General features: G+C 44.4%; 1 protein-coding gene and 1 pseudogene across 2 annotated transcripts; one reads left to right on the forward strand and one right to left on the reverse strand.

Moving 5' to 3' along the window:
- Window positions 1-208: 208 nt before the first annotated feature.
- Window positions 209-1,336, reverse strand: LOC310787635 (GDP-mannose 4,6 dehydratase pseudogene; annotated as a pseudogene). Its single transcript has one exon. The product of its transcript is annotated as a GDP-mannose 4,6 dehydratase pseudogene (transcript).
- Window positions 1,337-21,546: 20,210 nt separating this feature from the next.
- On the forward strand, window positions 21,547-27,683 carry dhrs7b (dehydrogenase/reductase (SDR family) member 7B). The gene is made up of 7 exons (XM_083648690.1): window positions 21,547-21,802; window positions 23,782-23,972; window positions 24,130-24,248; window positions 24,967-25,177; window positions 25,593-25,685; window positions 25,773-25,925; window positions 26,542-27,683. Exons 2-7 carry the CDS (start codon window positions 23,819-23,821, stop codon window positions 26,745-26,747), a joined length of 936 nt encoding a protein of 311 aa, XP_083504816.1. The 5' UTR covers window positions 21,547-21,802; window positions 23,782-23,818; the 3' UTR covers window positions 26,748-27,683.
- Window positions 27,684-27,904: the final 221 nt, after the last annotated feature.

Genomic DNA, 27,904 nt, shown 5'->3' on the forward strand with positions numbered 1-27,904 from the left:
ATGCTTGGAAAATAGAACAGAAGCTGAATCTATCGGTTGGGCGTGGCGTTGGCATGGCACAGTGTGGCGTGCGGCTGGTGTGAACGGACTCCCTCACCATAACAAAGTACAAGGACATCATATAAAAGCAAGGTGACTAAAAGTAGAGGGCTATTTCTTCCACCATTGACTGGAGAGCTGGAGTGCTTAACAAGACGTCCCCGTTGCATGGACAGATTTGGCGTTAGGCATTTGGATCTTTCTTCATCAGCTGGATGTCTGCATCCACCATCTGTTTCACCAGCTCCTCAAAAGTCACCTTTGGCTTCCAGCCCAACTTCTGAAGTGCCTTAGTGCTGTCACCCTGTAGGTAGTCCACTTCAGTGGGACGGAAGTATTTGGGGTCCACCTTCACATGTACCACCCCTGTCTCCTGGCAGCGGCCAACCTCCTTCTCATCCTTGCCCTCCCACACAATGGTCTTGCCCACATGCTGAAAGGCCTTCTCCACATACTCCCTCACACTGTGCACCTCCCCCGTGGCTATGACAAAATCCTCTGGCTCCTTTTCTTGCAGCATCAGCCACATAGCCTCCACGTAGTCCTTGGCGTGGCCCCAGTCTCTCTTGGAGTCCAGGTTGCCCAGGCTGAAGCTCTCCATTTGGCCCAGGAGAATCTTCGCTACAGAACGGCTGATCTTTCGAGTCACAAAGTTTGAACCTCTCCTCGGGCTCTCGTGGTTGAAGAGGATTCCATTGCAGGCAAACATGTTATAGGCCTCTCGGTAGTTCACCACGATCCAGTAGGCATAGAGCTTAGCAGCACCGTAAGGTGAGCGGGGGTAGAAAGGTGTGCTTTCTTTCTGAGGGTTCTCCTTTACTTTGCCGTACATTTCGCTGGTGGAGGCCTGGTAGAAACGCACACTTTTGCTCAGGCCACACGTCTTTATGGCTTCCAACAGACGCAGTGTACCTACACCATCCACATTAACTGTGTACTCAGCCAAGTCAAAGGAGATCTTGACGTGACTCTGAGCCCCCAGGTTGTAGATCTCTGTAGGCTTGACCTGGTTGATGATATTCACCAGGCATGTGCTGTCCGTCAGGTCACCATAATGCAGCTTCATGTTGCCCTCGGTGTGTGTCTGGGGGTTCTGGTACAGATGTTCGATACGACCCGTGTTAAAGGAGCTGGAACGGCGCACAATGCCATGGACCTCATAGCCTTTCTCTAGCAGGAACTCGGCCAGGTAGGATCCATCCTGTCCGGTGATGCCCGTGATGACAGCCACCTTCCTCTGCCTTCTCAGCTCTCCGTTCATCCCGAGGCTCCCAGAAGACTCTGTGCACTGGGCCATGGCTTAACGACTGGATCTCTGCTGCACACAGACCGATACGCCCGCTCATCGGCTCTTGACTGACCAGATTCCTGATGAGTATGCAGCATCACTCACTGATATCATCACCGATGACATTGCAATTGCTCGAGTGACATCACTGATGACATCACTGATGACATCACATTTGCCCAAGTGTGAAATCCCCCCACACACATTATGACATCATCAGATATATTATGACATCACTATAGAGTAACGCAGGGATGACGTAGGCTATTTTTGTAGTCGGAAGGCAGAAGTCCCGGACTTCCTGGATCTTACGGGGAAAAGTCAATGGGTTTTTAGAATGGGGATTTCACTTAAATGTATAAAATAAGGTCTGTGGTTAACAAAAGTTTATGAGAGTATTTGGGTTCAGCAGGATAATCTTCACAAACGTGAATCACTTTTATGACTTTTGAAACGTAAATGCGTTTTTTTAATGTGATTTTTAGAAAACAACCCAGCTATTATACCAGGAGAGAAAAGAGACCAGCGCTGATGTAGACAGTCTTGACCGCTGCGTTTAGTCTGGTTTCCAGGTCCGTGAACATCAGCCAATGAAATGAGCACAGAGGCAGTGGCGTGTCCAGACTTTTTGGGGCCGTTGTGCAGAATGCACGGCAGGGCCCTTACATTCCACTCTGTCGCCCAGACCATTTTAGCACGGATTCAAGCAATGTAGAATGCACGGCAGGGCCCTTACATTCCACTCTGTCGCCCAGACCATTTTAGCACGGATTCAGGCAATGTAATGTCTTTCCGCTTTCCAGTCCGGTAGGTGGCGGTAATTCCATTTTTGAGGAGTTGACATGTATCGTCTTTTTTGTCCTAATGTAAAGCAGCTGTGAATGTGACAGCATTCGGTTGCGGCTGCTCCTGTCCTATTCCAACAACTCAACTTGTTGAGAAGAAGAATGCAAAGAGTCGCATAATTTGGAAATATCAGTCCCCAAAGTCCCATCTGCAAAAAGTGTGAAAGGGAGTTCCAAACCAAACTGGGTAGCACATCCAATCTCGCCAAGCAGCTGAAAGACAGGCACCCAGACCTGTTCAAATAATTCAAGGTGGGTTACTTCTTTCAAACGGTGTAAAATAACACGTTTAACAACATATCAAACAGACCTTATCCTGTCACATTCGTTTTTGAGATAGCTGGCAATGCATTGTGTAACCAAAAAACGTTTGCGCTAGTTAACGTGTTTTGTAATGGAATCATTATGGGACCCGGCTAATACCTGGTACAGCGTTAGCTAGCATAGTGTAACACGTGTGCATGCAATGTTTGTAATGGAAACATTATGGGACACGGCTAATAGCCGAACTTAGCCATAGTTCAACATGGCATCAAAATAAATACAAGCTTCTTTCGGGTGAAACATGTCCGTGAATTAAAACTAGCTACATAAAATTGCTTGCACTCTACATGTGTGTATGTGCAGTTGTCTTTATCATCTCTTTATTTTAGTAAATCTCACTGACGTTACTTTCCATTTAACAGTATGCGAGAGATGAAGATGAAGAGGAAGGCACAAGTCGCGGAGCCCAAAAGACCACCCAGCAGACAATTCCTGATGTTTTTGAAAAGCAGAGGAAATATGACTCACATGAAGCAAGAAAGTGTGATAGGGCATTGGCAGAATTCCTATGCATCGATCAAATACCAATATACACCGTTGAAAAAAAAGGATTCCAGCAATTCTGTGAAATAAATTAAATTATATTTAATATAATAATAAGATTAAATACTTGAGGGCTACATGCCACTGGTGTTGCACTGTCTGTACTCACTGCCATACAGAGTTGAATGTAAGAAGAAGTAAGCAGAAGCACATTGTTTTGTTTTAAAGTTGAAGGCTACATGCCATTTGTTAATTGAAAATGGTTGCATACTTTAATAAAGGAGAATATGTTCAAGAAATATCAGTCTGTTTTTTTTTACCGTGGTACCGAAATTGGTACAACGGCCCTATGCCAGGTTTCGACCTGGCCTTGTTTTTACCAGGGTGGCACAAGTGGGGCACAGACTTATGAAGGGGTGGCCAGGAAGGGACCCTCGGCGAAGAAAATTTGACGTTTTTTGGACTTTTAGCCAACAAAACACACGCACTCGCTCGCACTGTGCACGCACACGTCACACGTCAGAATAGCATTTGACTCCATCTATACAGTGTGTAGAGCCCATGATGCATAAATGATATAATAAATGTAGCCTACTCCTGGCATAGGCTTCCCCAGAGTGCTGGGTGCAATAGATTGCACCCACATCCCCATCACTGCACCTCTGGGTGAGAATGAAGGGGACTTTGTGAATAGAAAGTCATTCCACAGCCTCAACATCCAGGTAAATCCTGCAATGATCATTTGTCATGCACAATTCACATTTTACATTCAAGTTGGACATGAATAGCTACATCTTGCCCATGTATGTACCCTATGATTTTCCATTCCATATTTTGGGTAGATTTACACACGTCATTGTGCACGTTTGTGTCATACATGATGTGTGACTAATAAACTTCCCCCTGCATGAACCACACTTCAATGCACATTGAAATCATGTTATGTGGAAGTGCAGTTAATCCCAAATGCTTTTGCAGATGACGTGTGACCATCAACAACTAATCACCAGCCTGGATGCCAAGTGGCCAGGGTCGGTGCACGACTCCCGGATCTTCAGGGAGTCCACACTGTGCCACAGATTTGAGCAAGGTATGGAAAATATACATTTAATATAATTTTGAGTCATGCCTTCCCCAAACTGAAATGTGATACTGATGTTGGCAATATTCCTTCTTATCCTTAGGGCTGTTCAGTGGAGTGCTCCTTGGAGACCGGGGATATCGGAGTACCGAAGTTTTAATGCTATTTCGATACTTTTTGTTAAAAACGGTTCGGTATTAGAAGTTCCCAAAGTTCGGTACCATCACTTTACCGCATGCCTTTAAAAGGAAGTTTTCTTTGATTTCTTTGTTTAAAACTAATGTCACATCATCAGTCACCATTGGCCACCACATAACGGACGGAAGGACGGTCCGTGCCATAATGGACAGAAGGAGGGACACAGGCCAGGCCAGGCCAGGCCACCGGGCATTTGCCCGACGTGCCCGATTATGCAGTCCGCCACTGTATGTGACCACAAAATAAGCTATTTTTTTATAAATTAAATCTATGCCCGCACGTACCGTGTCGATTCAGTTCAGAAGCATTTTTTTATTTTATTATCATTCTTTTTTTTATTGATTAGCCTATAGGAATTATTCAATCAGTGCGACTAAACACATCATGAGATCATTATTATTCATTGAGCCTAAATGGTCTATACATATGGATTTTGGACTGAGATAGATTACACATTGCTTCCACAAAAGACATGCCGGTTTTATTGAGTTTATTGAGAGGGTGAATTGAGCTGCTGTACAAGCCTACGTGGAGGCAGAAACCGCTCTTCAAAGAAATTACTGGTGTGGATAAAAGTGGTAACTTTAGACAGTCATTCGGGAACAGACTAATAATATCCAACGCGGATGTTTATTTGCGGTTTCAATTAATGAGGAAATATGCGTGTCTGGCGCTGTAGAAGTTGGAGCAGTCCATATTGCATTGTGATTGGCAGTTGTTAAAAACCATGCCTCTTGCGGGCACGAGCTCCAGTGCACGGGCATTTTAATGTGCATGAGCTCTCGGCTTGATTAGATTTTGGAAGTTTAGCTCATTTGCCACATCCCCCAAACATAACCAAGATACACCATGCCTTACCGGCACTGTCCGCTCAGTTTACAGTGAGCTACAGTCGTGAAGTTAGTAATTATCGCCATAGAATGGAGGCTAATGGTACAGCTGTTAAAAATCTGCCAAAACACACATCTCACTGCGTCAAAATACATGTTGTGCTTCGGGTACTCACCACATGATGAAATATTAATCCAAAATGCACATAATCTGTCTTTTTGGAAGGAAAAGAGGTCGGCGGCCATGTTTGGAAAGTAGTGCCGGCTACCTCTTTTCCTTCCAAAAAGACCAATTATGTGCATTTTGGATTAATATTTCATCAAGTGGTGAGTACCCGAAGCACAACATGTATTTTGGCGCAGTGAGATGTGTGTTTTGGCAGATTTTTAACAGCTCTACCATTGTTTATTTGTTTCTAAAGATGTAATCACTGATCCGAATGGTCGCTATGTCATCGTTTCTGGTACACTCTACCAGAAACCAGTGGTCGTGTCTGTTTACGCCCCGAACTGGGACGACCAAAACTTAATGAAACTGTTGCTGGCTTCCATTCCATATCTGAATTCCCACTTACTCCTACTAGGAGGCGACATGAACTGTGTGACTGATACTCTCTTGGATAGGTCTAGTACAAAACCAGTGGCAGCTACTAGAATGGCCCAGACTCTCTCTGCTTTTATGGATCAGTACGGTTACATTGACCCTTGGAGATTTTTTACATCCATCTACTAGACAATATTCTTTCTTCTCCCATGCACATCGTTCATTTACACGTATAGATTACTTTATTATTGATAAATCACTTATTTCATCTATTCTATCCACTCATTACTCCCCATTATAACTGTCTCTGACCATTCTACTGTGATCTTGGATCTCCACTTTAAATTGAAGCCTAGGGCATTCAGAACCTGGCGCTTAGACCCTCTCTTTCTTACCAATGCAAACAACTGCAAATATGTTTCTGAATCTATTGACTTTTTCTGTGAGACCAACCAAAATGAAGAGACTTCTGCATCTCTATTATGGGAAACCCTTAAGGCTTTCATTAGAGGGAAAATTATCTCACATACACTACATACTAATAAACTTCGTAGAGCATGTCAAAAGGAGCTAGAAACGGCTATCGCTAACCTTGATATCTTGCTTTTAAACAATCAATCTTCTGGCGTATACAAGGATAGGCTGACACTGAAAACTGAGCTCGACCTCTTGTTAACTAGGGAGGCAGAACGCCCCTCTTCCAGTCCCCTTACAGCAATAAACTTAATAGGCAAACTCATAAGCAACACAAATTAAATATTACATGTTCAAAAAGGAGTAGGAAGAAGTATGCACACTGATGTATTCCTACCCCTTTCTCACTATATCCAAATCTTTTTAATCTTAATCTTTCATATTTACAAATTTCTATGTCTATCTATATAATATACACATATCAATACACATACACATGTATACGTATGTACATGCATAGACACACACGTTTTCCATACATTTCATCCATAATCTCATAGTGGGCCCCATCAAGCACCCAGCCAGGGCCAAACCCATCCACAAGTCAGGCCAACACGGGTGCTGCAGCAGGAGGGACGACCACATGGCCCAGAGGCAGAAACGAAAGTGAACAAGGAGTGACCAAAATTAGACAAGGACAGGGGGGCTACCAATTCAATGACCCCCCCCCCCTCCTCTTTTTGTCTGAGAAATAGAATAGAAGAGGGTGTTTTGTGTGGGTTCCCACAGTGGGCCACCCCCACCCTAAAGAGGGGACTGGTCCACTGCTAAACTTATCATCCGGGATCACTCTCAACATGTAGGAAAGAGCTATCCGATGTTTGGCGTTTTTGTCTTCTTCTACTTATTACTTCCCAGTTTAATTCTGTCCAACTAACCCGATCTCTGTCCTCTCTGCGACACAACCCCACCACAAAATACAAGTAATCATTTTCAATAATTTTAATACACTAATGATTTGCATTTTATCATTCATTTAGAACAGAAGTTTTATGGCAATCACTCGATCAATGGTCTGACAATATGTTCCCACTGATAGACAATAATAGTGAAATCATTGTCCAGCCCAATATTAAGTGACCTGTACTGTGTGTAGTAGTATCATGTGTCTCTTCAGGATTTGTTTATGACCAAAACATTTACCACAGACTGAGCATTTAAATGGTTTATCGCCTGTGTGGATTCTCATGTGTTTTGTCAAGTTTCCTTTATCACCAAAACCTTTTCCACAAAATGCGCAATTAAATGGCTTCTCTCCTGTGTGGATTCTCATGTGTTTTGTCAAGTTTCCTTTATGACCAAAACTGTTACCACAGACTGAGCAATAAAATCGCTTCTCTCCTGTGTGGACTCTCATGTGTGTTGTCAAGTGTCCTTTATCACCAAAACTGTTACCACAGACTGAGCAATTAAATTTCTTCTTCTCTCCTGTGTGGATTCTCATGTGTCTTATCAAGTGATTTTTTTGACCAAAACTGTTACCACAGACTGAGCAAATAAATGGCTTTTCTCCTGTGTGGATTCTCGTGTGTTTTGTCAAGTTTCCTTTATGACCAAAACTGTTACCACAGACTGAACAATTAAATCGCTTCTCTCCTGTGTGGACTCTCATGTGTTCTTTCAAGTTTCCTTCACGACCGAAACTGCAAGCACAGACTGAGCAATTATATGGCTTCTCTCCTGTGTGGAGTCTGATGTGTCTGGTCATGTTTCCGTTACGACCAAATCTTTTACCACAAATTGTACAACTAAAGTCTTTCTTCCCAAGAACTTCACTGTTTTTCTGTGAGTTTAAGAGAGACTGAGGTTCACTAGTTTCTGTCAAATCATCAGTGTCTTCAGTCTCAGAAGAGTCTGAAGTCTTGCCAGCACTGGCTGGTTCTGATGATCCACAGTCCTCTCCATCAGCTTCTGTTTTCATCTGTTCAGTTGAGCTGCTGGCTAGAGGCTCTGCCTCTCTCTTCTGCTCAGTTGGGCTTTGATGAAGCTGTGAGGACTGAGGTTTCTCTTCCTCATCTTCACTCTTCACAGGAACAGGAGCGAATGAAAGCTTGGTGATATCAGCCTCCTCCAGCCCTTGAAGCTGCTCTCCTTGACTGGTCCAGAGTTCCTCCTGTTCCTCTTTAATGTGTTGGGGCTCTGGGTCCTCCTGAAGATGCTCTGGACTGATCCAGATTTCCTCCTGTTCCTCTTTAATGTGTGGGGGCACTGGGTCCTCCTGAAGCTGCTCTCCCTCCTGACTGATCCAGAGTTCCTCCTGTTCCTCTTTAATGTGTGGGGGGTCTTGGTCCTCCTGAAGCTGCTCTCCCTTCTGACTGATCCAGAGTTCCTCCTGTTCCTCTTTAATGTGTGGGGGCTCTTGGTCCTCCTGAAGCTGCTCTCCCTCCTGACTGATCCAGAGTTCCTCCTGTTCCTCTTTAATATGTGGGGGTTTTGGGCTCTCGTCGTCCAGACTGGGGCTCCACTCCTGCAGCTCAGCGGGAACCTTTTCTTTAATGACAAACAGCTGCTGGAAGTCTGGAGGTACGCCTGCTCTGTGTAACCGCACTTCAAGATTTAAAGTCGAGCTGAAATGAAAAATGTTATTTTTTTTCTATTTTAGATCACATCCCTGGTTATATTGCACCTATTTAACAATGTATGCCAAAAACTCACAAAAATCCAATGAGTGTTGTTGAGCTATTTTTTGAAGTGGGGGGAGTGCACTACTGTACTAACTATGATTACAGTGTGTATTATGAGACAATGCTTTACATTTGCTTTTTCAACTCGGGACACACACACACAGTACTGCAGCATACCTTTCATGGTCCTCTTGTGACAGCGTCACATCAGGAGCATAAGAGGAATCCTGAGGTTCCATTGTGGAGCAGCATTCGTTTGGGCTGGGCTCGAGCAGGCTACTGTGCTCAATGTGCTGCCTTTTGGCAGGGGTTGGGGTTGACATGAGGAGCGGTGAATCGGGGTAACGTGGCATTTCTATGGAGCAATGAAGAAGGAAGTAAGTAGGGCATCAGCTCAGCAGCAGGTCAGGTGTAGGACAAATACATGATACACTTAGAAAAGAAAGTCTGCACACTGAAAATAAAGCTCCCAGGTCAGTTTATTAACATTTCGACCACACAGATGATGAATAATTTCTATATTTCTTCCACACACAAGTGACAGAAAATATGCAGACTTCGACTTGTACGAGAATTATAACACATTCAACTTTGTTTAGCAAACTTACTAAACAACTATCGTTAGCTAACGCTAAAGAAATAGGCAAAATATCACCTTTACTCCGTCTTCTTGGCTTCGGCGGCGTTGGGCTTGGCCAAGACACTTGAATGGAAGCATTCTTCATACACGGAGCAGTATATTGGCAGCCCACATCTTTTGTCAGTGGCTGGTGGATAATGTAAAGTTGCTAACCTTATTACAACAAAACAGTATGAAGTCTAGTAAACCAACATTAATTGTAAGTTAGCCTAAATGCAGCTGACGTTACCTACTTACTTTCGGAGGTGAAGGTGAGGCCCCCACGGTGTACACCGACGGCACAGCATTATCTGTCAGGGAGAGAGAGACGAAGCCCATCGTGTGCTCCGTTAAGTTGCTGAAGCAGTCCACTGTGAAATGCCTGGCGCATAATCTGGAGCTGTCACAGACACCACTTTCCTCAAAATGAATAAATTCTAGCCAGCGGGCCCGTAACCACGGTATTTTCGGGAAAGCGAACAGAGTTTGAGGTGGCAAACACCCGAAGACGCAACGACGAACCATTGATAACCGATAGCTAGCGTTAGCCGCCTGTTAGCTAGCTCGGTCAGCACTGCGCAGTTGCCGCCGGTCGGACGGAGACAGACTGACCACCAGAGTAACAGGAGTCAGAGATCACACTTAATATATAACCAGTGATGTGATCTTAAAAAAAAATGGGGGGGGGGGGGGGGGGTACATTTTTCATTTCAGCTCGACTTAAAGATCGCCGGTCGCCATCTTGCCCGACGACATCAAAATGAGTCCGTCCCGGTCCGTCCCCAATCTTCCTCCGACAGAGCCACAAAGCTTGGTGAGACGGTGAGACCGGAGAGAGAGGGGCGTGGTGGCTGTTGTGGCTGGTTCGTGTTTTCTCTCATGTCACTCCCCTCTTCCGGGACCTTCACTGGCTTCCCATCTCGGCACGCATCAAATTCAAGACACTGGTACTGGCCTACAGGGCAGTACACCAGACAGCTCCTCTGTACCTGCAATCTATGGTCAGGTTCCAAACCTCTCACCGCTCCCTTCGCTCCTGCACCAGTGCAGGACGCCTCGCCCCTCCTTCGCTACGGGGGCTCAAAAGTCGCTCATCCCGATCGCGACTCTTCTCGTCCCTGGCACCTCAATGGTGGAACGAGCTCCCTCCTACCCAGCGAGCATTTTTCGGTTGAAAAGACGTTTAAAAAACGTTTAGGGTCAACGTTGAAAAAACGTGCAAGGAAGGTTTGAAAGTGAAAGTTTTTTCACCCACTATTTGCAGACGTTTATTGAACGTTCAGATTTAGACCATATTTCACCAGGAAATTAAATTAAAAATTCAGCAGCGCACACGGGATTCGAACCCCTCTTTTCCACATTCAAGCCAGTCCGCTCTACGCGCTGAGCTATATATTTTCTTATACTCTGTAGAGAGCTGGGCACATATATACTCTATCTCGCACACAACTTGTAGACTACATGATTGTCGACATCGGAGGACAAGTTATTTTATGTGATGTGTGTACGAGACTATTATATTAATGTAACAGACTAAAATTATGTTGTGTGTGTGTGTTGTCTATAGGCTGTAGCCTATGGCTTCAGAGGTTAACTTCATTTAACACCAGAGACTGAGGAGGTACACAGAGCCTGTATACAGTCTGTACAATAACATAGCGTGCCCAGAGCACCTCGTTCCGCACTTGGTGCAGACCGGTGCAGACTTGCTTTGGTCTAGTCTAGTCAGTCACGGTTAGTATAGCTAGCAAGTAAGTACTTGCGTTACTGCGTTGCTGCAGGAACTGAATTCATTATTTTATAGTATTGCGCTAAACTATTAACCATAGTTGTGTCCTGGAAGCTTTTTGCTGGCACCACATAGCCTATATAGTCCCATATTTATGATATTTCATGTGACATAAAATGCGTTGAAATGTAGTTTTCGTAAAGACCAGATTTCAACTCTCAGTTACACAATAAAATGGACAAATGCCAATTCACACACTATCAATATTGCCTCTATTCCAAGCTACAACAAATGTTTTAACAATATGATGCACCAAATTGTGTTTTTTTACACGTTGACGTTGTAACCGCATTTTAGCCGGTTGAAAAGAGGGTGAAATTAGGTCTTAGACGTTCAAACCCAATATCACCCAGATTTCAACTAAAAATCAACGTTGAAAAAACGTTTTGTGCTCGCTGGGTATGGTCAGGACAGCCGCTTCACTGCCAATCTTTCGGCGATAACTTAAAACACACCTTATCAGGCTCCATCTGGGCCGTTTTTTAACTAACATTTCTCTCTCTCTCTCTCTCTCTCTCTCTCTGTCTCTCTTTCTCTCTCTCTCAAAAAAAACGAACTAACTAAACTTTACCACCATTCCTTCAGAAGTTGTAGTTGTCATAGACTGTGTTGCATAGTTGATTGCTCTATTGTTGACAAAAATGTGTTATTGTAAGTCACTTTGGATAAAAGCGTCTGCCAAATGACGTAATGTAATGTAGGCTATTCGATGAGATCTCATTTTAAAAGGTAATATTTTTCACTTCCATTCATTGAGCCTCCACTGAAACTGTTTAGAGCCCCCCTGGGGAGGCCCGCCTCCCACTTTGAAAACCTCTGGGTTTCAGGTAAGCCAGTCAGAGGCAGAGTAAGGCGTGTCTTGACAAGAAAACCAATACTGTCATTGGTGGGATTGGGAACCTTAATGCGTCACGTCAGCAATATCAGGCGACCAGGCGCATTGGTCGGCTGAAAGCACCAAAGGCAAACAGAGACTTTTCAATATAAACGGTAGGCTCTGTTAGTGTTGTGCCATGTAGAATGATCCAGGGTCGAGTTTCCTTTATTTTTTCCATACTTGCGTAGGAACCCTGTAATAATAATCATACAGTGATTCAATAGTAATTCAAAAGGGTATTGTGTAGAAATTACAAGAAATTCAATAGTGATTACTGATCAGTAGTGACAAAACACTACACATAAAGGACTTAATAATTCTATTGGGATTGTGAAGGCATACAGTTATACAGCTATTAGTAACTAGTGTAAACTAGTGTAATAAGTACCTCTACACAGACAGTAATACTGTAAAGTAACGTATTACTTTCAAATGAAAGTAACCAGTAATATGTAGCATATTATATATATACATACTGTAACGTATCGGTGATACGCCAAGGAACGGAGAGTTGTAGTTGGTACAGGGTCTTTATTCACAGGCTCCTTTAGCTCCTAGCAGCTAGCTTCACACCGCTAGCTCTACACACAGCGACCGTCTCAGCTCGCTCCATAGCTAGACTGACCTCCGGCCTAGCGGCCGCTGGTCCTATATACCCCGTTTCCCCTAGGAACACACCCGCACACATTAGTTCCTAGCTGCAGTTGAGACACTTCTATTGCACATCACATTACAGGTAATACCTGGATTACCTGGAACGCTACATACTCCTCACCCAACATTAGTCAATGCCCACGTTGACACCCACAACCCACACATATCCCCCTGTACCAAAACACACCACCCCACAACATTTTGTATTCCCCCAATTTGTCTCTTATTATTTCAGCACACTTCTTAATTTTCGTTCCACCACCACCATTTGCATTTCTTTTCATTCCTTCCTCTTTTCCCATTCCAATAGCCCTTTTCTCTTTACACACATTTCAATTCACCAATAACTCCCACATTTACCTTATTTCGTTTTCCCTCTTTTCTTTACACTCATCTTCAATTTAACTCACATATCATTTCAGTTCGACAACCCCAACATTTACCTTATTTCTCTTTTCTTCTTTACACATTAATTTAAACCACCATCATTTCCATCCCCCCTTTCAAAGCTTCTGTCCCACCTGAAGCACACTAGTCCTTCTCCACCCCCAGTGGGGTTAGCCCTTCGCAAGGTGACTCTTTTCGGTCCCTTTTCTGTGCTCTACAGTCCTCACACGCACTGCAGTATCTCCGCACGTCCTCCTTTTGTTTGCCCCAGTAGTACATGCCACCGATGTTGCTGAGTGTCTCTTCGGGCCCATAATGACTGGATCCAAGGCCCTTATGTGCCCACCGTAGCGCCAATCCTCGCAGGCAACTAGGCACAAGCCACTGGAACCCCGTGCGTCCGTGCCCCTTTCTCTTCACAATCCCCTGATCCAGATACAGGTCCGGAAACATGCTCCACAGTCCCCTCGTGGCACCGGAACACAAGCGAATCTCCTCCACAGGGGGCCGGCATCCGGCCGTTACCCCCTCGAGCACCGGACCGATATCCGCGTCCTCCGCCTGCCTGCGTCTCCACTCGCGCAAGTCGACCTTCCAGATGGCCATGTCGTCGTCCAGCTCTTGCACTCGCTCGTCCTCCTGTCCCGCTCCCCCAGGGGGCGGCGTGTTGAGGGCAGCAGGGCAAACACCACCGGCGTCGATCTCCACCTCGGCTCTTTGCAGTGCAACCGTGGGGGGTGTGTAGCGGTTAGGCTGGGCCGGTTCCCCCGGCGGTAACCCCCCAGGCTCACCCGCAGGCTCGAGTGTCGCTTCCCCGACTGCCACAGCATTGCAGGTGATGTCTCCCGCTTCCCTCGGGCTGTTCACTGCTCCGCTACTCCGCTGCTCCTCTGGCTGTTGCTCCGGCTGCTCCCCCGGCTGTGTGTCTCTTCCAGCGTTCACACTCTTAGTGCAGTCTCTAGCTAAATGTTCAGGCGACTGGCAAGTCCAACAAAGCCTCACCTGTCCGCCGCCTGCACGTCTCTCCTCTCCCGCTGTTCTCCAGTCCCCGACAGCTTCTTGACATTCTCTGGCTAAATGTCCGATCGCGCCGCATGCCCAGCAGGCTCCCTGCTGTCCATGTCGTTGTCCCGCATACCCGGTCCGTCTCCCGGGACCGCCTCGGCACCACCTCGCCACGTGGCCCGGTTCCCCACAGCTCCAACACAGTCTATTTTGTGGTTCCTCCGGCCGTTCTCCACACTGCATTACCTCCGCGCTCATCAAATCCACCCGCTGCATGATTTCCTGCAGCGTCCGCATCACCTCTACTGCCCAGGCAGGAGTCTCTTCCACCAGCCGTCTGACTTCTTTCAACACACGGGCTTCCATGCCCGCCAGCATCGAGCTGATCTCCGTCGTCAGCTCCTCTTTTCTCCCGTTCGCCGACAGGCATTCTTCTAAGCGCACCATCACACGTGGCGCTCGTAGCAGCTAGCTCACACAGCTAGCTTGCTACCGCTAGGTCACTTGAGCCTTTGATCTCCAACTTTTCCTCCGCCGTTCCTCCTCACTCTCTCCCCTCTCGACCGAATCAGAGGCGCTACCGCTTTACTGTCTGACACCAATGTAACGTATCGGTGATACGCCAAGGAACGGAGAGTTGTAGTTGGTACAGGTTCTTTATTCACAGGCTCCTTTAGCTCCTAGCAGCTAGCTTCACACCGCTAGCTCTACACACAGCGACCGTCTCAGCTCGCTCCATAGCTAGACTGACCTCCGGCCTAGCGGCCGCTGGTCCTATATACCCCGTTTCCCCTAGGAACACACCCGCACACATTAGTTCCTAGCTGCAGTTGAGACACTTCTATTGCACATCACATTACAGGTAATACCTGGATTACCTGGAACGCTACAATACATATATATAAACAGTATCGGTGAATGTCTTGGCTGATGTTGGATTTTGAAATACTCTGATGATCTCCATCTTCCAACTATGATGAACAGCCTCCACTTTTCCTAAATCTCAAGGAGCTTCATGAGGCATCGATGCCTGATGCAACTTTTCAATAACAATACAGTATATCAGGGATACTCAACCTGCTTTGCCCGGGGGCCACTTTCGTGAAATGATAGAAGGCCAGGGGCCAGTTAATAAACAATCAATATACATTTTTCTGTAGCGGATTGTAGGTGTGATGGAGTTTAGTCTGACAATGTTGTGCACACCGGATAGTTACTTAGGTTAAGTACATACATTACATAAGTGCCTGGGTAGCGAGCAGACGGCGGTATTTGACAATTTAGCAGCTAAATCATAGATTATTGAAAGATATTCCAGAGTGAAATGCTATAACAGAAGTGTGAGTATTGGCCAGAATTACATGAACATTTGGACACTTATTCAGCGGGTATCTTGTATGTTGCGTTCAAAAACTTTATTTTTGCAATTCCATCGCGGGCCGCCAGTTGAGTATCACTGCAGTATATCAATTGAAATGCAGTTTTTGATTTGATCATCTTTATTTCAAACATGTAAAAGTTTAAAAACAAAAATAAAACAAACAAAACGAAAGCAAAAATAGATCAAATAAAAGAGTACAATAAACTCAATAGGCAAACTCATAAGCAACACAGATTAAATATTACACGTTCGAAAAAGAGTAGGAAGAAGTAAGCACACTGATTTATTCCTACCCCTTTCTCACTATAAAAAAACACCTAATCTTTCATAGTTACTAAATTTGTATCTCTATATACACATACCAATACACAAAGACATTTATGTATGTACATACATAGACACACAAGTAGGTGTGTCACGATACACTCAGTTCACGATACGATACGATACACGATATTGGCTTCACGATAACGATACGATATTTTAACAATATCCTTTTGCGATCGATTTGTAAATTGAGGGGGCATCCTCCAAGCTAATTTGAGTAATTTCACCATTTTCATCCTCCGTGTCTGTAACGTCCCTCGTCTGTTCAAACAAAGCAATGAAAAGGAGAGCGAGCATGCAATCAGATGCAGATCAGTGCCACCATGTTCAGCTTCTTTTTCTCACGATATGAGATTTCATCTCAACGATACATATTGTCACGTTTTGATATCGCGATATATTGTGGGACGATATATTGTGACATCCCTACACACAAGTGTTCCGTACATTATAATCTCATCGAGGCTGTGGGCCAACACAAGGGTGCTGCAGCAGGGGGGACGACTGCACAACCCAGAGGCAGAAACAAAAGCGAACGACGAGTGACTGAACAAAATTAGACAACAAGGAAGGACAGGGGGGGTACCAATTCAATTATGATTTTTTTTCTTTTTTTTCTGAGAAATAGAATAGAAGAGGGTGTCACAATAATAGTGAAATATTGTCCACCCCAATATTAAGTGACCTGTGCTGTGTGGAGTAGTATCATGTGTCTCTTCAGGACTCGTTTATGACCAAAACATTTACCACAGACTGAGCATTTAAAAGGTTTATCTCCTGTGTGGATTCTCATGTGTTGTTTCAAGGTTTCTTTATAACCAAAACTCTTACCACAGTGTGAGCAATTAGATTTATCTCGTGTGTGGACTCGCATGTGTGCTGTCAAGTGTCCTTTTTGACCAAAACTGTTACCACAGACTGAGCAATGAAATGGCTTCTCTCCTGTGTGGACTCTCATGTGTATTGTCAAGTGTCCTTTTTGACTATAACTGTTACCACAGACTGCACAATTAAATGGTTTCTCTCCTGTGTGGACTCTCATGTGTATTGTCAATGGTCCTTTTTGACCAAAACTTTTATCACAAACTGAGCAATTAAATGGTTTCTCTCCTGTGTGGCCTTCCATGTGTACTTTCAAGCTTCTTTTATGACCAAAACAGTTACCACAGACAGAGCAATGAAATGGCTTCTCTCCTCTGTGGACTATCATATGACTGTTCAAGTCTCCTTTTTGAAGAAAATTTTGACCACAGACTGAGCAATTAAATTGCTTCTTCTCTCCTGTGTGAACTCTCATGTGTTTTGTCAACGGTCCTTTTTGACGAAAACTGTTACCACAGACTGAGCAATTAAATGGTTTCTCTCCCGTGTGGACTCTCATGTGTACTTTCAAGCTTTCTTTATGACCAAAACTGTTACCACAGACCGAGCAATTAAATGGCTTCTCTCCTGTGTGGACCATCATGTGTCTGCTCAAGACTCCTTTTTGACCAAAACTTTTACCACAGACTGAGCAATTAAATGGCTTCTCTCCTGTGTGGACTCGCCTATGTTTGTTCAAGTCTCCATTACGAACAAATCTTTTACCACAAACTGAACAACTAAAGTGTTTATTCCCAAGAACTTCACTGGTTTTCTGTGAGTTTAAGAGAGACTGAGGTTCACTAGTTTCCGTCCAATCATCACTGTCTTCAGTCTCAGAAGAGTCAGCACTGGCTGGTTCTGATGCTCCACAGTCCTCTCCATCAGCTTCTGTTTTCATCTGTTCAGTTGAGCTGCTGGCTAGAGGCTCTGCCTCTCTGTTCTCCTCAGTTTGGCTTTGATGAAGCTGTGAGGACTGAGGTTTCTCTTCCTCATCTTCACTCTTCACAGGAACAGGAGTGAATGTGAACTTGGTGATATCAGCCTCCTCCAGCCCTTGAAGCTGCTCTCCCTCCTGACTGGTCCAGAGTTCCTCCTGTTCCTCTTTAATGTGTGGGGGCTCTGGGTCCTCCTGAAGCTGCTCTCCCTCCTGACTGATCCAGAGTTCCTCCTGTTCATCTTTAATGTGTGGGGGGTCTGGGTCCTCTTGAAGCTGCTCTCCCTCCTCCTGTGCCTCTTTAATGTGTGGGGGCTCTGGGTCCTCTTGAAGCTGCTCTCCCTCCTGACTGATCCAGAGTTCCTCCTGTTCCTCTTTAATGTGTGGGGGCTCTGGGTCCTCCTGAAGCTGCTCTCCCTCCTGACTGGTCCAGAGTTGCTCCTGTTCCTCTTTAATATGTGGGGGCTTTGGGCCCTCGTAGTCCAGACTGTGGCTCCACTCCTGCAGCTCAGCGGGAACCTTTTCTTTAATGACAAACAGCTGCTGGAGGTCTGGAGGTACGGCTGCTCTGTGTAATGGCACTTCAAGATTTAAAGTCAAGCTGAAATGAAAAATTCATGTTTTTCTATTTTAGATCACATCCCTGGTTATATTTCCACCTATTTAACAAATTATGCCAAAAACACAAAAATCCAATGTCAGTGTTGTTGAGCTATTTTTTTTAAGTGGGGGGAGTGCACTGCTGTACTATGATTACAGTGTGTAGATGAGACAATGCTTCACATTTGCTCAAGTCAAGCTGAAATGAAAAATTTATGTTTTTCTATTTTAGATCACATCCCTGGTTATATTTCCACCTATTTAACAAATTATGCCAAAAACACAAAAATACAATGTCAGTGTTGTTGAGCTATTTTTTTTAAGTGGGGAGAGTGCACTGCTGTACTATGATTACAGTGTGTAGATGAGACAATGCTTCACATTTGCTTTATCAACCGCCGCACCGCAGCCTACCTTTCATGGTCCTCTTGTGACAGCATCACATCAGGAGCATAGGAGGAATCCTGAGGTTCTTTTATGGAGCAGGATTCGTTTGGGCTGGGCTTGAGCGGGCTACTGTGCTCGATGTGTTGCCTTTTAGCAGGGGTTGGGGTTGACATGAGGAGCGGTGATTCGGGGTAGCATGGCATTTCTATGGAGCAATGAAGAAGGAAGTAGGGCGCGCACATCAGCTCAGCAGGTCAGGTGCACTGCAGGACAAATACATGATAAACTTAGAAAAGAAAAGAAAGTCTGCACACTGAAAATAAAGCTCCCAGGTCAGTTTATTAACGTCTCGACTAGGGATGCAACGATATGAGTTTTTGACGGTATGATAACCTTGGACAAAAATACCACGGTTTCACGGTATCGCGGTATTGCGGACCATTTGTGATTTTACAATAGCCGAAATATTCCCATACAGCCGACGTCGTCTTTTTAGATGGGGGAAAGTTCAGGGGGGTCCTTGTGGCTCCTCTCTACTGTGCTGTAGTCTAGGTAGGCATGCAGCCAGGGGGAGGAGCCACGTAAGCTGGACCTGGGCACTTTGTTTTGGGGAAACAGCTGATACTGTGGGGAAGGTATGACGGCAAATTTTAGTGGTTTTGATACCGTGACGTTTTCAAACCGCGGTATACCTTCAAACGGTATACCGCTGCATCCCTAGTCTCGACCACACAGATGATGAATGATAAAGACCTGTGTGGTGGAAATGGTAATAAACTGACCTGGGAGCTTTATTTTCAGTGTGAGGACTTGACTTTTCTTTCCATATTTCTATGGAGCAGCGGACACTGAGTACCCAACAGGTCTCACTTGAATTGCTAAAACCAGTGACAGAAAAGTTGCACATTTCGACTTGTAAGAGAAACAGAACTATAACACATTCAACTTTGTTTAGCAAACTTACAGTAGCTAGCTTACTAAACAACTAACAGACGCAAAAATAAATATCAGTAGCCTAACACTTTACAAATATGGTGCACAAATGTGCATGCTTAACTCATCATCAGTTAATGTATGACTCATGATTAATTAAGCCATTAATTGATCATCAACTAATGAAAGGTATGTTTGATTAACAGACTGAGTCATATATGAATGACTATTAATTAAGTAGGCCAGGCCTATTTCATCATGGATTAATTAATCGTCAACGCCTAGCATTAATTAATATCGTATCCATGTGTTAATTATCACTATCAACTTCCAGTCAGTGTTTCCCCATCTTTGCATAACGAAGCCGGGATACGATGCCCACGCTCCTAGTTCTCCGAGCCACATCTAAAGGGGAAGTAGAAACGGCTGAGTGATTGATGCTTGGTGCGCACCGAGTGTAGCCCGAGGCTTTCCCAGCCTGGCATCAGCTGCACGAGAGAGGAGAAGAGAAAAGCAGAGCTGTGTGTGTATGGCTAAAGACACCCGGTAAGATAGGCAGACAGCACCGACCACATTCTGTCCTGCACTGCACCAAGCCTCAACGAGCTTAGTTTCGGCGGCGTTCAGTGACTGATGGATAATGTAAAGTTGCTAACGTTATTGGCTACAACAAAACAGTATGAACTAAGTCTAGTAAACCAACACTAATTGTAAGTTAGCCTAAAGGTAGCTGACATTACTTACTTTCGGAGGTGACTTTCATTTTCCTCAAAGTGAACACATTCTACATTCTAGCCAGCGCCAGCGGGATGGTAACCACGGTATTTTCTGGAAAGCGAACAGAGTTTGAGGTGGCCCGAAGACTCAACGAACCGCTATTGCTAACCGATAGCTAGCGTTAGCTGCAAACTGACCACCAGAGCGACAGGAGTCAGGGATCACACTTAAAATATGTGCGATGTAAAAGAGGAGGGGGAAACGTCGTTTTTCTTTCTCTGACAAAGAGCACCACGTTTGCATGGGGGTTATTCTGGTCTAGACCTTAATACATCCATGGTCTAGACACCGGTCGCCATCTTGTCCGACGTCGGATGTTCGTCCTGAACGAGCCTGGTGACGCGTAAGGTGACGCGAGCAAAGAAATTTTATGGAAAGAAATGACAGCTCCATATTGCCCCATTGCAACATCAGCGCCCAGCAGCCTCCGCCATTTTTTATTTTTGGAAGCGTGACAGCGCCAAAAGAACCTCGCACAGGCTCGCAGTGGTCAGCTGCGGTAGCGCGGGCCCCTATAATCAGCCTCTCTAAACAGTAACTCAACGGGAGAACACTCTAAATTTCGTGGATTCACATCTTTTCTGGGCGTACTGCAAATCTTGATTGAAGTGGTGTAGTGCAGGGATGTAAAACAACAACCATATTGTGGAAACTAAGCAAAATTTTTCTTTTCTTTGTTTAGTTTTTTCAAGATAAATAGCTAATGCGGCTGTCGACCACTCCGTCAGAAGTCCGTTGCCGTGGTTTTAACCTCGGGTCCTTTGCATTTACTATTTATCTTGAAAAAACTAAAAGAAAAAAAAGAAATTTTTTGCTTAGTTTCCACAATATGGTTGTTGTTTTACATCCCTGCACTACACCACTTCAATCAAGATTTGCAGTACGCCCAGAAAAGATGTGAATCCACGAAATTTAGAGTGTTCTCCCGTTGAGTTACTGTTTAGAGAGGCTGATTATAGGGGCCCGCGCTACCGCAGCTGACCACTGCGAGGCGCATTCTGTTTCCAAAAATGGCCGGAGTGTCGTCTCTTTCCTTCCATGCTCTTTGACGCGAGGTTCTTCACTTCTTCTTCTTTGCGATTATTGGCAGATTACAATCTAAATGCATACCGCCCCTGTGATATCGCCACCTACTGGAATGTAGTAGTTTAAAAAAATGCAGCCATTCACAGTAAGAAAAAAAGGTGTCCACCCAAAGTGCTTCAATTCACAATCAATCCATCCCGTCTGAATGATGCAGTTGTCTGAGCTTACGTGTAACGGCGTTGTGTAGGTGGTACTTGCAGCAACCCATGTTAGGGGCTTGCCCAGGGGTGGATACGAACCGCCGACCGACCTTTGGCTTGGGAGTCAGACACGCTATAGCGAAGTGACGCTACACCATACACTCACTGTCACTGGCACTGCCGCTGGCGCTACAACAAACACACTTGACACTTCTGTCTGATGTCCTCTTTTTCCGAGCTCAATCCAGGTTCAGTCACTAAACCAAACCACACCACACCACTGTGCTGTACGACAGGACAACAGCCCAACAGGTGAGCTGCACGCTGCTCAGCTACATGCTAGCTTAGCATTAGCATACAGCGGCTAAACTGTGGAAGCTAGTAGTGAAGTTGTCCTGCCATTAGCTTGCATTGCTGCCTAGCAAGACAAGATCGCACACTAACGTCGTTATGCTCCGTTAGTTGTAGGATTTTAACAAATATTCACTAGCAGACACCCGATCCACCAAGCCATAATTTGATTCCCTTAAAAAAGGAATAGTAATAAAAGTGTGCCTGTGTGTCACACATGGGCACTGGGCTGGGCACTGCTCAGCAGGTGAAGTGCCTTGCTCAAGGGCAAGTCGGCAGTAGCCAGTTGAGAGGGAGGAGAGACTGTTACTAACTAACAATATAGCGTTAATACTTTAATCGTCACTGTGTTTCTCTGCTCCAGGAATATGACTGGTCATCATTACTCTAATCTCTAGATCCCTAAGTGCATATGACAATATGCAAAGCTTATCATTATAGGAGTAGTAGACCTAGGAAAGACTTTTCATAGACTCAACTGTCATAAAAAGTCAGGTCTACTCTAAAACAAAAATTTCCATTAGGTTACAAGTGTAGCCCACTGCATGTCAGAATCAGACAAACTTGATTGATCCCTTGATTGATTGGGAAATTGGGGCATGCTACAATTGCTCTTACTCAGGCATGGAAAAATATCAACATAAACATCAAATATTATAAGAGGCATAGGACTGTTCCATAACAATGAAAAATAATACAATAGAAGTTACATAGCCTATGTTCAGTAAAGTGTCACAAAACATATGCCTTCTCCATCAGTCATTCTCAAGTACTATTTAGTAAAGTGAAATATCTGAGCTACCTACTATTTCCTTATATACTGCAGTATAGTAATAATAGTAGTAAACTAATAATAGTAGCAGTAGTAGTAGTAATACTAATAATACAATAATAATAATAGTAAGAATAAGACAACAGTACTAATACTAATGATAATGTTCATAGTATACCTACCTACACTGTTGGTGTAGGCATGCATCAAAAGAATTATAAGGCACCTCGATGAAAGCATACACCAAATGGCATATTATGTGCAATGCCCTTCATAGTCTATTTCTCAGTTTGCGTTTTTCTTCTTTTCATGCAGGGGAAAAGCCTTAGTGTTTGAATGCTCTCTACTGAACTGGCACAGTGCCTGTGTGCACACAAGTGCACAACTTTGTTTGCATGAGTGCGTGCATCATGTGCATTGATGATAGTATTCCTGTCACTGATATGACATGATGTTAGCTGTCACTGTTGCTATGCTGATTGTTTGTGCTGTGCTTTGGAAACAGTACCAGTGGCAGGGGCTTAACTAAATGACCTGGACATTAAAACATCTACAATCCATTCGCCACTGCCGCTGGGGCATGGCATAAGGTTTTACAGAATACACAAGTCAAGGTCACATTTTGGCTTGTCAAAATCCCCTTTTAGTTATTTTTGTGTCTGAATATAGTATTTGTTTACAAATGCAGTGCCAAAATAACAGACCTATATGGTAGAGAGATTCTACCACATCATGTCACACCTCTGATGTAACAGAGCTCAGGAGTCACCTATGACTCAATGGCAATGTGTCAACCTGCTAAATTAATTGAGATGATGCATTTGTATTAGAAAACATCCCTGTAATAACACAGTTACAAATGGTAGGCCTTGCCCCAGTTTAGGTCATTCAATTTCATACGCTACAATTTGGGAGGTTTTGGTTTGGGGGTTAACAACATCTGCTAATACAAAGTAACTCTTTTGCATGATATAGCGTAGCGCCTATGCCCGTTATTGCAATTCATTTGTGATATAGTCAGGGAAAATTGTCTCGGAAGTACCTTTAGTGTGAAATATCTTCATACAAAAGCAATGAATTTGAATGTTTTATGCTGCGTTTAAGAGTTGCAGGCAATGAAAAAAACTCTCCCTACTTTGATTTCTCTGAGTGTGTGTTTGTTTCCCAGGCAGCGTGTGTAGAGCAGGAGGGGGGGCGTGGCAGCCATGGAGCGTGTGACGGGAGGAGGCATGCTGCCTTTGGCTTTGGCAAGTCTGGGGGTCATGCTGCTTTACCGGATACTGGTCCGTCTCAGACCAGGGGCTTCTGTCCAGGATGCTGTGGTGGTCATCACAGGGGCCAGCTCAGGCCTGGGGAAAGGTGAGTCCTCACTCCATCAGTTAAGCATACATGTAGTCAGATATTCCTACGCTCAGTCAAATGAATAGACATCAGTTCATTTAATTTGGGTAGGAGTGAGATAATGTAACGTGTTGAAATTGCCTTACTGTGAACAAGAAGTGTGTTTGTGTTGTAGAGTGCGCGCGGGTCTTCCATGCTGCAGGGGCTCGGCTCGTGCTGTGTGGACGAGATGCAGCGCGGCTGCAGCAGGTGGTCCAGGAGCTCACAGCAGCTTCAGCAGACGGAAATCGGCAGGTGTGTACGCACGCACGCACACACACACACACACACACACACACACACACACACACACACACACACACACACACACAGAGAGTCAGATGCAACCAGTGTCCGAATTGAGCTGACTGTAAAGTGCTGAGTGCTAAAGTGCTTGTGTGTTTGTCTTTGTAAGTACGGGTATTTACCATAGACTGTATAAAAGATATGGGTGTGTGATGTCACCCATTGGTTTGTGATCTCCCGTTCTGAACCTCTATTTCGGCGTTTTGGCTGCTGCCATCTCGCACAGCTCGCGTGAGACCAGGGGTTTCCCTTTCCCACAGAGCCGCAACCCTGCCTGCAATTGGTCTATGTTGGTTGAACTGCGTAGTCACTGGACAGGCAACCTGTCAATCACGGCAAAAACAGTCTTTTTTTATCGTCTATTTTACTTAACGGGTAAAAATTCACCCCCTGTACAGTTGTCATGAAAAGTGAAATTACCTATATAGACCAAAACCGTTTTTTGAACCAGGCTGTATTTTTATTTATTTATGCTGTAAACTCGGGCAATTTAACATGAGGGTGAATGGGGACTGACTCGCTTCTGCAGCCAGTCTCAAGTGGCCATTAGAGGAACTGCAGTTTTTAGTACTTAGCCATTGATGTCAATGCGACCAAGAAAGCCTGCCCCTTCGGTATTTACTGGAAGCTTGACTGAATGAATATTTTTCTATTCTATTCTACACAGACATGCGTCCCCAGCACGGTGGTCTTTGACTTGGCTAAGACAGAGACAGTGGACAAGGCTGCAGAGGAGATCCTCAAGTGTTATGGCCAGGTGGACATCCTCATCAACAATGCTGGAATCAGTTACCGTGGCAACATCCTGGATACACACCTTTCGGTTCAGCGGGATGTCATGGAAACAAATTACTTTGGGCCCATTGCTCTTACTCAAGGTTAGCGAGGAGAGAATCCGATGTGTACAGTGTATTGTATATATTGAATTGCACTTTTTTTCTTTGTCATTTTATCCCTTTTTGTCTTCTAATTGTTGTCTATTGATTTGACCGCTACAGTGCATACTTACAATAAGTTATTGTCACCTACTGTGGCAATAAAAGTGATTGTCTATCATTCTCTCATCCGATATTGTCTATCTTAGAAATCCAAAACATCCAATTTGGCTTCTTCACTTGGACTTTGTCATATTGGTTCAAGGAAGAAAAATTCAACATAAAGTTTACAATACAAGATAACAGCATGTCAAAATAACCAAATTTAGATTTATCTATTTACATAACATTACACAATTTCTGTGTATATTGTATATAATTGTTTCCTCAATTAAATTCTTCCCTCCTCCCTCTGCAGCCCTCCTGCCCTCCATGGTTCGCCGACACAGTGGCCACATTGTGGTCATCAGCAGTGTCCAAGGCAAAATAGCCATTCCTTACAGATCGGCTTGTGAGTAATCCTTCATCATTTAAAACGTAACCAAGACTATGTCAGTGTGCCGAGCTCATTGGAACACTTTGTAACTTCTCTGGTCAGATGCTGCCTCCAAACACGCCACTCAGGCGTACTTTGACTGCTTGCGGGCGGAGATCGAGCGATACGGGATTCCAGTGAGCGTTATCAGCCCCGGGTACATCCGAACCAACCTGTCGGTCAACGCCGTCACAGGGGACGGCACCAAGTATGGAGGTAAGACAATGAAATGGACAGATACAAGTGTGTGACTACGTTAAGTAGTTAGACATTTGCAGTTTGTCGTATGCTTTCTGCTGTTGTCCTTTACAGTTTTTAATCCCAGTGAGTGAAGGGGGGTGAGGCTTTTCTCTAGTACACTGATGCAGCTATACATACAAAAAGTGATTTCTCAAAGTTGTATAACTGATTTATCTTGATCACACAACTTGTTCATTGTATTTTACTTTGGAGTTTTTTAACTGAAATTTGTTTAACAAACTTGATCAAATCTACTTTGATACAAATGTTATACATTTTGGGGGCTTGCACACACAAGTGGATTGATGTAAGCAAGCATTCTATATGCATCATATTGATTAGACTAATGTTCTCCTATAGGAGAGATATTTCAGTGTACATTACTGTGAAAATATCAACAGGCCTTCGTGTGAGTGTGAGCATAGCCATTGTTAGTATTGATCGTGTTGCCATTCAGTCAGTAAGATAAACACTTGAAGACAAAGAGAAGTACTGCGAACCACAGCCAGGAATACAACCCATCAATGTTGAAAGTGGACTCCCTAGTATAATTAATGTAACATGTTTTCCTCCTGTGCAACATGGGTTTCAGCTTTGGACCAGACCACAGCTTCGGGCCGGGACCCCAGGGACGTGGCTCAGGCAGTCCTGAAGGCCGTCCGTCAGAGGAGCAAAGACGTCCTTTTGGCAGGAGCCCTGCCCTCCCTCGCCGTCTACCTGCGCACGCTGTGGCCCGCCCTCTTCTTCAAGCTCATGTCCTCTCGCGCTCGCAAGGAAGGCAAAGCTAAAGACCAGTGAGAGGGCCTGATGCAGAGGCAGGCGAGGACTGAGAGGCTGGTGGGGGGGCAGGAGAGAGAGCGAGATACGAGAGTCAAAGGGTCCACGCAATGAAACTGTGAACAGACATGGGATGTGAATAGCTTCAGCATATCAATAACACTTTGTAGACCAACTCACACTGCCTGCAATGCTCGTAGTGTACGAGTTGGGGTTTGTTTATTAGTCTAGCATTTGATACACAATGTAGTAAACCAGCAAATAACAGGTTCTTCTCATGGTCAATGTTGCTTTTCCTTCCAAACAGCTGTGGGTTTACAGGGTTGTATCAAGCATTAATGCAATTGAATAATAAACTGTTTTCTAATGATACGGACACCATTTATTTTATGGTTTTAAAACCATTGTTTTTTTGTCCTTAGAATCTAGTGTTGTGGATTACAGAGGAAACTCAAAGCTCAATGCTGTAGCGATGTTTTGAGCAAGTGGTGCTGTTAACTGCTGGCATTCACTTCACATGGGCTTTACATGACCAGTGATTTTGATGGGTTGATAAAGCATTGTCATCGACAAAATGCCAACTGTGTCTTGTTGACCAACGGCTAAGACAAGTTTCCTTTCAAGTTCAATTCAGCCAAGCAAGCCCATAAACATTAACAACCAAGTGTGGCAAACCAAAAATTTGTACAAGATGGCAGCACTAATAAGCTTTGTATTGTATGTGAATTGCAAATATTGACAGAATTGCATAGTATTGCACATATTTGTGTAGGGGAAGTGGGGGAGGGTGTACCAGAGTCAGTGAGGGCAGGGGGCTTGTTTGTGAGCCCCACTGCCATGGGGAAGAAACGGTTCAGGTGGCGTGAGGTTTTGGTCCTGATGGACCGGAACCTTTTGTCTTTGGAAGAGATGGTGGTGGTGACCAGTGTCAGGTTTTCTGGGATTTCTTTGGTTCAACTCTGCTTAAACTTGAAAAAAGCCTTTTCCCCACAGAGGACGCACGGAACAACTCTTCTGTCTTGTCTTGTCTTTATTTTACTGATTTTTTATCGAGTCTTGCAGACAAAGTAGACAATGTACATGTAGGTTGATAACCTAAAATGAAATGAAATAAACAATGCTTTCATTTAGTTGTCAAAATTCTTCAACCATCACAAGCAATCTTGATTTTAGGTTAG

Source organism: Poromitra crassiceps, assembly GCF_964638095.1.
Source record: "Poromitra crassiceps genome assembly, chromosome: 13".
Lineage (NCBI taxonomy): Eukaryota > Metazoa > Chordata > Actinopteri > Beryciformes > Melamphaidae > Poromitra > Poromitra crassiceps.

Excerpts from the sequence above, each read along its gene's own strand:
- dhrs7b (XM_083648690.1), top strand. The coding sequence starts at position 23,819 with ATGGAGCGTGTGACGGGAGGAGGCATGCTGCCTTTGGCTTTGGCAAGT. Across the intron at positions 25,178-25,592 it reads GCCCATTGCTCTTACTCAAG|CCCTCCTGCCCTCCATGGTT; the intron begins GTTAGCGAGGAG and ends CTCCCTCTGCAG. Across the intron at positions 25,926-26,541 it reads GGACGGCACCAAGTATGGAG|CTTTGGACCAGACCACAGCT; the intron begins GTAAGACAATGA and ends CATGGGTTTCAG.